Here is a 13115-nt window from a genome sequence, read left to right as displayed (position 1 = left end):
TTTACCACGGGCAGCTCTTGGGCCTGTCTTGGGGTGAAGCATAGAAAGCTGCTAAAGACCGTCCAGCATGGCGTGGGCTTGTTGCGGCCTTGTGCTCCACAGGGAGCGAAGAGGAGTAAGTAAGATCCAGCTCTCACTTGCGTCGCGTAAAGCTTGCTTGGCGGAGTGGCGGTGTTTTGTTTGCCAAAAACGGGGCTGGTTGTCAGGAGGACGTCTCGTGTGGAGGTGGGGGGGGGGGGTTAAAGAGAAGGTGACAGTGTAAATAAACGGGTTTCAGCATGTGTTGCTAAAGCAAAAAAAAGCACGTGTTCCACAACAGCAAGAACCGTGCGATTTTGAAAGACTGCTTATGGCGGCACAAACACTAAGGGGCACGTAAATAAGATGTAGCTCATCCATGAATGTAAACTTTAGCAAATACTCTTAAGAGATCTAATGGTATTTATAACTTTGTAGGAGGGAGGAGGGTAGGGGGTGGGGAGAACACACACATCTGAATATATCACACACACGTTCACACCGTATTTGTCCCAATGCAATATTACGGAAACATCTTTTCACGTCAAGGTTGAATAACTTTAGCGAAAGCCCAACAGGTTGTCCGAAAGGTCAGGCTTATTAATGTATGAGCTGAATACTAATGCCGCAAGAACATCGGATGTCTCCCCGTCAATGTGACATTTTGTAGAAGTTTTGAAGTCGCGCAACATTTAGCAAAGTCGGTCACGCTAATCGTCCTGGAATCTCGTCGGTGCTGTAATGCACGGCTTACGCGGGATCGTTTTAAATGCACAATTGTGCCCGACGAATTCATTCCCATCTAGGTCATTTAACTTTTTGAGTGCTCTAATCCACTTATTGCTCCTGTCAATCCTCTTAAGGACCCGTGGGGACGCAATTTTAATCAGCAACAACAAAACACGCATCGTTGCAGCTTTAGACTTCTGCGATAAAAAAATACATGTCTAGGAAGATGCCTTTGTCAGGAAAATTGTAAAAAAAACATCAAAAGTAACCTAAGTAACAGTGAGAAACAATACTTTAAAAAAAATACCATCGTTCACAATGATGTTGACAGCGTTGTCTCAAAATCGATGTTCAGTAACAACCCCACCAGTCACATTTTTTTTGTTTGAGCTCCGGTTGTCCTCTGGAACCTCCTGAGCGTTTGCGTCAGTGCTCCAAAACATTGCTTAGAGCTATACACGCTCCACAACATCACGCAAACCGTTAGGACGATGGTCAAGGATTATAACGGAGTGGTTAATCGAGGAACGGAACACGCCCGAGAGGCCCTTCTCTCCCAAGGAGACGGAGCGATGAAACACGTTAATGTGTCACCTGACCAAAATGTGTCACCTAACCAAAATGTGGCTCGATTTTTGTACGTAAAAAAAGCTCAGAGGAGTTTTGTATTTACAAACATTACAAGGTTCTGTGGGAAAAAAAAAAACAACTTGGTAATATCTTGCTGATTTTTTTCTAATACAGCGACAAAGTTATGCTTTGTGTGTATTTATGTAAACGGTGTCAAAAATGAATTACGCAAAGGTCCCGGCATTGAGCATTTTGTGGAACTCCAAATAGGAGTTGTGGAGTTGAGAACAATCAACAACAATTTTTATTTAAATGGTCCCGTGATAAATTGTTACACTTAGGTGCAAAATGAATGAGCTCAACTATGTTTATTCGACAATGCAATACGCTCCAATACTGTAAGAATAAAGTAGGAAACATCAGTATGAAACATTAAAGTTATCCTGACAATACATATTGGGTATTTTGAAAGTAATTATCCACGGTTTAAAATAAAAGTATTTTTTGTGGCATATGAAACAATAGTTCGACACGCACAGACATGAATGCACCATCACTATCCGAGCGTGGGTGACAAAAGTCAAACTGCATACGTCCACCACCATATTATTTAATTGTACAATTGAATGAGCATTTCTACCTTACATTAAAGGCAGAAGCGATTTCTATCTGAATTACAGCCATAATTTGTTGACCAACTATTCCAACGAAAAATGTCCACTTCATGATTATAGTAACGATTACTCCCATATTTAAAATGTCTGAAATGTGGATGTGAAATTGCAGAACTACCACTTACTGTAGAAAACACTAGCAGTGGTGCCAGATAACAGGATGACGAGATAGTTAAACGTGATTTTATTGTCGATATTTAATCTAATAGACCTTCATTTGTACTCACATGTCTGAAACTGATATGCCTTACACCTCGGGGCTAATGATGTAATTCGCAGTGTAGCCAATATAACACAGACACATCTCACAGCATGAGACAAAACAGTAATGAGCCAAAATGATTTCTTCGAAACCGATTCACTTCCTCTGACTCTGTCTTGCTCTGAAATGTTTTAAACAGTTACATTAATATGAATAAATAAAAGGTCAAAACATGTCAAACACATGCGGCATATTTAAATCACAACGTATCTGCATTTACCTCCAGTTATTATGAAGCATTTCTAATTGGCATTGATAGGTTTTGCACCTCTATTTTTAAAACGTTTTTTTTAGTTTTTTTAATTCGTGTTTATTACCTGCTATGCCTTACGGATAAGATAGCAATGACTTCGCTATTAGTCATCCTTCATTCTTGACAGCCCACGATGTTTTAGGTCTTCCGAATTATGCCCTATCGTAATAAACAAGTAATCACTTTCAACCCTTTTTCAATCCCACTGCTAGATGAATGCCTCCCCATGCTGTCGGTCATGGGGTATGTTTCACCATACTTCACCACGCTGGTCAATGCAGGTTTATGAAGATCGTTATGCTGTACCCCACAGCACAAGGATCTCCTCAATCATCCCCTCCATCAACTTTCTTTTCTATTGCATGAATTCCTGCATCCATCACTAAAATGTACATGGGTAATACGGCGGAGTGGACTTTTCGCAGTTGTGTAGCTCTCGGGATGCTGGGAGCTTCCAGCGCGTGGAGCGAAACGTTGGACGTCAAGCAGAACCACAGGTAGTAAAAACCAGAAAATGCATTGAAGAATAACGGATATGGAGTTTGTGAATCATGTACAATCACCATTGCCTAGGAGTGAGATGTAGAACTAGTGACCGCCTTCACAGCAGAAAGTAGTGGGCAGTAGTATTTGGTTCCCCAAATAATACTGGAACAATTTGGTATGCGCACACATTTCAAGAAACCTTGACGTGAACAGATCGTTGTTCCATCACGAACTTGGAGTTGCAGAGCAAAATTTCACCTCAAATGGCTATGTGGAACATAGCTGAAAATGATTATCTGGACAGAGACACTGCCTACTTGCTCAGCCAAGTTAGTGCAGAATTAGTTGTTTACAGCTTGGTGACCAGAGATATTTTTGAACCCACATACCAGGAGGTACAAACAACAAAAAACACAAGGGTACCTTTTATAGCTACATTACATTCACAGGAATGCAGTCCAGGATAACTCCTCTTATCCAAAGCAATACGTGAGACCAACATTCGCGGATATGATTATCCACGAATTTACTCCACTTATCAACTAGGAAAAAGATACACATAATTGGAGGAATGTGCCACCCAAGTACAATTATCCTTGAAAATGGTGTGGATAATTGGAAGCCTCTCCGTAAATGACAACATACATTAGAAAGATTAAGGATGAGTTTTTCCGACACCACTGCTCCTATGAGTTGCATGTAACAGGGTTGCGGTTATAAGGGTCAGAAGAGTTCTCCTGAAATCGCTCATTAACTCTCAGTTTTTAATGGCTTTTGTGGAGTGGGTAAAACATGATCACAGTGGTGGAGGGGGACAATCATTACACATTGGCACACATGCAATACTTAGATATCGCCTTCAACGTGCCAGTACACGCACAGTTGTACAAGGGAGAAGACAATTTCAGTTTTTGAAGAACATGGTGTTTACATACCGATGAAGCACACACCTGCATTGCTGCATCCTGCATCTGAATTAAAATTGTATTCATATAAAGACGTGGTGAAATAAAACGGAGTTCTGCATATTTATAATTTTACCCATAATTCCCCACAAAGTATGTTGAATTTTTGTACCTTACGAAGTTAACCGTGCTAATCGAAGGGCGAGCAAAGGACAACAAACTAAACACAAAAAGCAATTCTAAAGAAATTAGTTTTCAATATTAGAATTTCAGGCTTCTCAGCGCTTTGCGCCTCGCCCATCGCCCCCCACTGATGACCTCTTCTTCCCCCCCCCCCCCCCAATGTGTGCAGATTCTACTGACTCTATTGTATGCAGGATGTGTAGAAATATATGCCTACAAAATAAACTTATTTGGGGGGGGGGGTCGACATTATTTGGAAACCTGATGGGTCAAATTTTGCCCCCACATCTAGTGATGGGGGGGTTTCAGTTTCTATAACTTTTTGATTCAGGCCTTATGAAAGGCTCTTAGTTGATGGACAAACAGACAAACGGAACGCCGGGATTTAATAGAGGACATATTTTAAATTGCATAGCTCCCCTGACTTATTAGTATCGGAAGGATGAACTTTCCAGATGGTCGCAGAATCGCATCCATCACTGCAATGCAGTGACCTTTTTTGTTTGATGGCTAGCCAAAAGCCGCTACGAGGATGTATGTTTATTGACGAGATCAGCAAGGTATTGTGGTTCATTTGTGGCAAGTACTTTGTGTGTAATGAGTGAAAAAATGCATTATAAATTCGTATTCACTACGGATTTATATCTGTTTTCGTCATCTAAAAACTGCCCCTGATGAGACCTGCAACTTTCAAAGCCTTTTCTCCTATCCCTTAATCCAAATATTGGCTTAAGCAGCAATCACCGAACTCAATATATAAGTGCATCTCCACTACTAACACACATTACTTTAAACAACTCTGTCCTCTATTTTATATTTGACCAGGTCAGGCCCACTGAGCTATATAGCTGTTTTTTAGACGTGACCTAGCCACAAATTATAGCACAATGAAGTAGCTTACCACGTGGAAATGTATAGCAGCCAAATACTGTAAAAACGCATGTTTCTATATGCGGAGGGGAAAAACCGGAGGACCCAGAGTCAAATCCACGTGACGACGGGAGGAACATGCAAACTCCAAATATACAGGCGTCAGGGTGGGGATCGAACCCATATCCTCCTGCATACCAGGCGAGGTAGTTAACATCTTCCCACCGCAGCACCCCGAGGGCCTCCACAACCTTCTTAAAACATCCTAAATGGCAACAAGTCACTACCTGTGTTACCTGCTTCACCACATGCCTTATTGAGGACTTTCACTTCACGTCAAAGCATTCATACCTTCTACCCTGCAGCATCACAGAGAGTTGTGCACAGCATGTGTGATGAGCTGTGCACGCCGGCAAGTCAAAATGGATATTATTTATAGCAGAGAACTGTAAAGACGCATGCAAAGACTAACCGGAAACATGGCGGGGCTGGAGACGCTGTTTGCAAAGTCCATCTCTCGTCTCCGCTCGCGGCGATGCATCTCTGATGTAAATACAGCAATATAAAACAATCAATATAAAACACAATTAATTTCCGGCCTGATGAGCGGCGACGGTATGCTTACAAACAGCAGGAATTCACGTGCTGCACGTGTTAAGCCAGACAGGTTGGTGTTTTACAAGCAATGGAGATGCTAACTCCAGTGTAGTGTGATTACAAGTCTGTATAGCTTTAGTCTGCTTGTGAAAATAGAGCAGCCCCGCATTTGTTTCCCCTGCCACTGCTGGCGGAAGGACCTCCACTCCGAGGGAATTTTAAACAGCCCCTCTCACAGCTAATTTGGCATTACTTTCCATGCTGGTCAGATGCCTTGGAAGAAGTGAGAGTACTCCTACAGTACCCCACCTGCTGATGGACTAACTCTGCTGTACCCATTTATCCTGCAAAATGGACAACTGCAAAATTATTTAAGAAACTTGCACAATTGTTTCAACGACAGCACCAGCAGATGGAATAGAACCGACTACCTCTATTTTCTATTCGTGTTGTTACTCACCGAAAGGCTGGAGGTTGGTGGGTCACGTGCTGACAGGCACACTGCACTCCTGTGTTCAGCATTGACCGTGTAGCTCTTTATCAACAACTCTGGCAGGTCTGAGTCATCGATCGCTTTACTATGGCAGCCAAAGCATGGAGCAGGGCCGGCCACAAGTCAGTGAAGGGGCAGGGCCTATACAGGAGAGCGAGACTCAACGTCGGACCAAGACGCACATACCAGAGTCCGCATAACCTGAAAAGAGAAACATACGCAGTGCAAGCTGTCAAACATTACACAAGAATAGTGGCACTTTGGGCAGGGCCCAATTCTGTTACTAAGAATAAGGGAGTGAGAGCAACGTATCAAGCACATTATTTATAATCATCAAACATACTATAATGACGTGTTACACAACCAAGCACTGATGATGCAATTGATCAGCAAACCTCACTTATTCATACTAACACTGTGGCCCCTTTGTGAATCGTAGGATGACATTATTTTCTTTGCGGATATTGTAAGGTGAAGTTTACTCTGTGACCACCGCTAAAAGTGTCCGCGAGTAGCAAGCATGCAGACACTAAAAAGGCTGCAAAGTGTTAAAAGATTAACACAGCGCACGTGTTTTTTGAGCCTCCAGTCACATGATTTGTAAACAAAATGGGACACCTGACTTTATATATTTTCAGCTTAAGATCTTATACTTCTGCAAATTACACTACTGCAGAGGAAAAAAAACTGCTAATTGACATGGTTTTCCTGTGTATTACAAAGACAAAGACCCCCCATATAGGTTTATCAGACTGTTGGGGCAAGTGCTGTTGGCAAGCACCTATGAAGGCCGGCACGGCACACAAGGGGGTGGGTGGCCAGCACCACGCCCGGCCGCCTTTGTCTTCCCAGTGGCGATGTTTACACACTGCACTTGATACTCATTTGAGCCTGAGTCGACCTAGGGGAGGCCCAGGATTTGCTTCAGATAATCGTCACAAGTGTTGACCATGAGCTGGAATCGAACATGGGTCGCCGGGTTTGTAACGCAGCGTGCTAACCACCGCTCCCCACATACACACACACATTAAAAATACTGTATATATTTTCAACCCCAAATGCAAAACCATATTTTTCATTTGCACTGCCCCCATACGATACTAAAATGATATTTATTCATGCAACTATTCTAGAATGTAACCGTTTTAAACAGCTTAGGGGCCATCCATTTAGTACGTACGCAAAAATCTGTCAAAACTTTACACCTTCCCCCCTCCCTGTACGCATAATATTAACGTGTTTACTCAAACAGATAATCCACCGCCGGACTATCTAACTAATTTGAAGGCCAATTTAGACAAATTATTATCGAGACTTCACCCCCCCCCCCTTTCCAATGCGTACTATGTCAGTAGACCCCCCCCCATACGCAAGCGTACGCATTTGGGTTAACCATCCTCCCCCCTCCATGCATACGTACTACATGGATGGCCCCTTAGTTGGTACACAAGCCATAAGAAAAAAACAATGCATCTCAGTTGTAGCTCTGACTACAAGTGTCATGAGAAAGTGTGAAAAGGTGAATGAATCCCAGCAGCATTTCTCCTAAACCACAGGCTTTAGGCAGTATACCAGGCGAGCACAACCGGTTTTAAACAGAGGAAAACAAATAGCATGCCACATTAGCATAAATGTGCCACTCCCAACGCTAGCAGCAACTCAGCACCGTGTGAATGATGAAGCCTTGATTTCACAGGGTGTGCATGGACACTTTACAGTCAACAATACCATCTGCACTGATCTATCCATTGCAGGATCTTCGAAGGTCTCCCGCAAACCATCACTATATTTCATGTGGTTTCACGATGCTACTCTTCCACATACTCAACAATACGGCACACTGAAGATCCACATGAAATAAAAACTTCACTGCTGATGCACATGGCACAGCTCACACTCCCCCACCCCCTCCTTGCGTGCAAAGAAACACTAACTGCCCTACATAGGCTTGGTCTATCAGAGTGAATTCATAGGGCCACTTTCATTTCGCTACACGTCACCAACAGTGAATCATCGCAGTGAACCAGCAGATTAATAACATACCGATGTGGTGTGGCCCGACTCCAGCTCAGAGGATCTGTCTTATCATGCACAATGGGAGATGCCAGTAAAAAAAAGCATACGCAGCACTGAATTTCCTTGATTGGAGTTGCCTCACCTCGATAGGACGTTACAATTCCATAGGCTAAGAGCTGATAGTAAATATGGATAGAGCACACCGTGTATGTGTACGGGACCCTCTCTGTCCAGCTGCACACAGAATGGAGCAATGTTCCTTAGCTTGGAGATGCCAAGCGTTGGCAAAGCTGCCAGAGCACAAGGGTTTTATTCCTTTGCAATGGATAAAACAGCATTAGCGGGAATATCCTCTTGGTTCAGTGAACACACTGCACCAGGAGGAATTTATCAAGTGAACAGCAAGGGTGCTGCTGCATGCGTATAGGCGGCACAAGGGCCATGTTACATGCATGCCTCCACTTTCCACTCACATTAAAGGGGAGCAGCTCCCGCCAAATTCCTATCAGTTTGACACCAACTGCAGAGCGACGCACATTCTACGCTGTGTACATCACGTTAATGTGCATATGAAACACTGTTGGTACAGTCCACTGTATATACAGAGAAATCCATATTATAGATACCCTGCTGATTTCTAATCATTCTCATACGTGCTTCCTTCTCAAAGAAGTTGATGAATATTTTCAAAGCAATTGCCCCAAATCTTACATGGAGAGAGAGGCTCTGAAATACAATATTTTATCCCGATCATTTTAGTGGGGTATTTATAAATGGATTACCCAGCATGTAGCATTATGCAGTACCCGCATACTGTAGGCTTACAATATTCAGCCCTGCCGGAGAAAGGGCCTTCCATTAGAGGGAGCTCTGGACAGCTTCTCGAGATGATATCTTTGGTACTCTTCCATGCCAGTCAGATGTCTTGTAATAAGATTCAGAAATAATAGTAAGAGTCAGAAATGGTATCAATAATAAAATATGTATACATGATTTAATGTTAGACTCATCTGTGAAAAGCACGATCTGCATTCTTTGAAAAATGCATTACATTTACAACATGCACTGAAGCAGCAAAATTTAATGAAAGCTTCAGCGGCAATCAATGTTCGGTGAAAGTGCAGAGTTTCAACAACAAAAAAAACTCCATGCTGGCATTTCAAAAGAAACTAAACATTTTAACACAACCAATAGCGTTGTAAAGGCAACCGTAGCAATTCACAATATTTAACTGGTAAAAGCTGCGTCTCAAGATTTATTTTCAGAGGGACCCTGTATTGGGATGTTTGGCCAATTCAATTCACAGCAATGATGCCATGAATAAACACATCATTCGTGATCCAAACATCGCACCTACTGGTTTGACACGGGGGTCGTCCATAAATGACGTCACGCGATTTTGGACGATTTTTTACCCCCCCCCGTCACACGGCGTCACAAAAAGTCAGACCCCCCCCATCAAATATGACGTCACAAAGCTCTGCCCCCCCCCAAAAAAAGATGCTTCAAATCGCTTTAAACTATTGTCATTGTAGTGCGTATTTAATTTGCCACTGCACTCTGATGTTGTAGGAGAAAACATTTATTAAAAAGTCGATTTAATTAAGTAGAACGTGTTGTCTATATTTATTTAAAGTTGCGCATTTTGATGTGACGTCACATTTCTCAACCCCCCCCCCTCGTCACACATTGTCACAAATGTCTGACCTCCCCCCGAGGTGCGTGACGTCATTTATGGCCGGCCCCATTCCTTGAAGACACCGGTGGAACCGTTAACCACTTCAGAACATCAACAGGCCGACGTGGACATCTCCTTCATGAATGGAACATGAAAGACAAGCCACAGGAGTGTGGCCATGCAACCTCAAACTGTGTACCATATAGTAAACCATGTGTCTGCGTTCATTCAACGGAGGAATGGCAAAACTACACGCACTCTCTCCTGAAGCCCTCTCGTCGTGGCTAGCAGCCCTCCACATTGGCATTTAGCTCCTGGGAAATATTGCCATGCGAGATAGTAGAACAGTAACCACTATGAATGCCCTTGATCCCATCCCTGTGCCAGTCTCATTCACGCACAGTCACAATGAGTGGATACGGTACCACTTCAGACGCATTGGGGCCGTCCATATATGACGTCACGCGATTTTGGACGATTTTTGACCCCCCCCCCTCGTCACACGGCGTCACAAAAAGTCAGATCCCCCCCCTCAAATATGACGTCACAAAGCTCTGCCCTCCCCCCCAAAACCATATTTCCATTTTGAAAATAAAACATGCTTCAAATCGCTATATCTATTGTCATTGTAGTGCGTATTTAATGTGGCGCTGCACTCTGATGTTGTAGGAGAAAACATTTATTAAAAAGTCGATTTAATTAAGTAGAACGTGTTGTCTGTATGTATTTAAAGTTGCGCATTTTGATGTGACGTCACATTTCTCATCCCCCTCCCCCCTCGTCACACATCGTCACAAATGTCTGACCCACCCCCCCTAGGTACGTGACGTCATTTATGGACGGCCCCATTGCACATCGGCTCCACAGAGAGACGCCTGGGCAGTGCCGGGTTATCCTAGTAGCAAGAGTAGCATATGTTACGGGCCCCGCGCTAAATGCTTTCAAGCTATCAATTCCGATTCAATGATTCAGCACTTGCTCTATTACTATAGTACTATACTGCCTTCAACTTTTATGAACGACTGGTTGTTTAAAGTTAGCGATTTGTCGTATTATCTGGCTGTATAGCAAACGAAAAAATACAATTACTTCACTATGCAAATAACAAATTTGTGTTTTGATATTTCTGTGTTTTTTTTCAATTTAGGGCCCCTTTATAACATTTGCTCCAGGCCCCGCACGAGCTTAATCCGGCACTGCTGCGTCTTGGTAAATTGTCGCGACTCAGGGTGGCGATGTTATTCACGAATCGGTGAAAATTTTGTTTAACTTTGCGGCAGAAGTTGCGGCGGCAAGAGTCGCCCGAATCCATTGCATGCAAGGGGAATACGAAAAACAGATGTCAGTAATGGGGTTATTTTATTTTATACCGTAATTTTCAGTTTTCACCACGCTGTTCAGTGCGGGTTGGTGAACGGGGTTAAGCCCAGCAGCACCGCTTCTGATGTCATCCACCGCTGATGTTGTTCCGTGTCTCGGAATCGATCTCGGGTCAACGGGTTAATACAGAAGCGCAGCGTTGCCAACCCACTGCACCACCGACTCCAGCCACGTCTGTCTATGCCCTCTATGCCCGCACGTAAACACGCGGCTTAACTTCCAGAATGAACAAATTACTCCAATACAGATCAGCGCTAAATGCTCCCCCGCCCAGCTGTTCAAACCTAATCCCTGCAGCTCTGGAGGCACGGGGGTTGCTCTTGTTCCCGTTTCGACGCGAGTGCCAAGGCGGGGTTTGTCAACTGCTGTGTTAAATTTTGATTTAAAGCTTTTTGTGACTGCAGTAATTCATATTCTTAGTGACTTTACCGAAAGAGCTAAGAATATGAACTGCTGTGTTGTTTCGGCGCACGATCACAGCAATAGACGCATTGTTGTATTCCACCAATCGCAGCGCGTTTGAATGGTAGAGCGGTGTGCATTGTACAGTACACAACTACACGTGCTTTTCACGTGACTCCCGCGGTGCACGTGCACGCATACAGTACCACGTACACACGCGCATCTCCGTACGTGCAATACTTTCAATACGACTTAAGACATATCACGGAAGCGCGTGTCGTCAAGCATGTTTTATATTTGACACTCAAAACAGAATAGTCCGCCACTTACACAACGCGCGCACCCGAGTTGAGTCGCGAAATCGTTACCATTGGTTCGCCGACACCACAATGAGCATCGTAAAGACGAAGAGACACTTCTTACCGGCTGGAGATTGGCCCACAGGCACAGCAGGCGCCCTGCACATCAGCCACACCCGGCACACACAGCCCTCGGTCAGTCCACTGCTGGATGAAGGAATCCCCCACGCCGTGTCGGTCACGGGCATCGCTTGACCATACTTCGCGATGGTTGAAGGTGGTGGTTGTATCGTTCAGATGCCACCGATGTGAGCCGTGACCACCACGAACCGAACTCGGGTATAACAACAACGCAGCGCGCTACTGCCGGACCGCCGCAATGAACACGGCATTGCGACGGAACGCAACAAATGTAGCATCCGGGCGAATCACTAATAAAAAAAACCCCATCAAAAGAATAATAAAAAAATAATGAAAGAACGAGAAGATATGAGACACCATAAGCTACTACTGCACGTGCTGAGAATAACGTCCAAGGTTGAGGCTATCTTCGTTGTCCGATACGCACACACGCCACACAACACACACACACACACGTTACGGCGACGTGTACAATGCGCGCGTGTGTGTGTATGCGTGCGACAGGGGAGAGGAGCGAGTGTTGATGGAGTTGGTACCGCATTAGCCCGCTCAGCGCATCACTCCCATAGCCGCCATGCATGCGGCGTGCGCCTCTTCCCTGCCACGTGATCAGCGACTAGGGGGGGGAGGGAGGGGGAGACCCCAGCAGCAAGACCATCCCCAAGTGCTGTGCGTGTGTGTCGCGCGTTGCTCCAAGATGCACGGAGTTATACAGACGGAGGGAGAACACACACACGCACACACACAGAGAGATATGCGTGTACAGCACCGAGATAATAATAATTCAAATACTCTTCTGTTTCTTTCGGTAAAGTCACGTAGATAGAAAAAAAATTATTATTATTACCAGAGAATATGGATTGTTGCAGTCACGAAAGCTTCAATCAATAATTCAAATGTACAATTCGTATTCCATCCTAGGATTTCCCAGTGTGCAACCTCGGGGCCGTCCATAAATGACGTCACGCGATTTTGGACGATTTTTTACCCCCCCCCCCTCGTCACACGGCGTCACAAAAAGTCAGACCCCCCCCTCAAATATGACGTCACAAAGCTCTGCCCCCACCCCCCCCCCCCCAAACCATATTTCTATTTTAAAAATAAAACATGCTTCAAATCGCTTTAAACTATTGTCATTGTAGTGCGTATTTAATGTGGC

At 44.2% G+C, this 13115-nt stretch overlaps 1 protein-coding gene across 7 annotated transcripts in view; it reads right to left on the bottom strand.

Annotated features, from left to right (window-relative positions):
• The window catches only part of LOC116940906 (band 3 anion transport protein-like), a 72331-nt gene extending 59602 nt beyond the window's left edge, over positions 1 to 12729 (bottom strand). The window contains exons 1-6 of one of the 7 annotated variants that reach the window (XM_076066152.1): positions 12493 to 12728; positions 11885 to 11974; positions 8882 to 8980; positions 6008 to 6241; positions 5423 to 5493; positions 6 to 214 (exon numbers count right to left, since the gene is read on the bottom strand). In XM_076066152.1, the coding sequence (XP_075922267.1) occupies positions 6 to 214; positions 5423 to 5493; positions 6008 to 6069 (342 nt within the window). In that variant the 5' untranslated portion in view covers positions 6070 to 6241; positions 8882 to 8980; positions 11885 to 11974; positions 12493 to 12728. Of the gene's footprint in view, positions 1 to 5; positions 215 to 5422; positions 5494 to 6007; positions 6242 to 8881; positions 8981 to 11884 lie in introns of those variants that run through there. The other 6 variants (XM_076066151.1, XM_076066155.1, XM_076066153.1 and 3 more) reach the window with 6 other exon arrangements.
• Positions 12730 to 13115: the final 386 nt, after the last annotated feature.

Source organism: Petromyzon marinus, chromosome 10 (genome assembly GCF_048934315.1).
Source record: "Petromyzon marinus isolate PM22_M1 ecotype Great Lakes invasive population chromosome 10, UKy_Petmar_22M1.pri1.0, whole genome shotgun sequence".
NCBI lineage: Eukaryota > Metazoa > Chordata > Hyperoartia > Petromyzontiformes > Petromyzontidae > Petromyzon > Petromyzon marinus.
The sequence above is the reverse complement of the archived record's forward strand: the minus strand, read 5'-3'. Positions and strand labels throughout refer to the sequence as shown.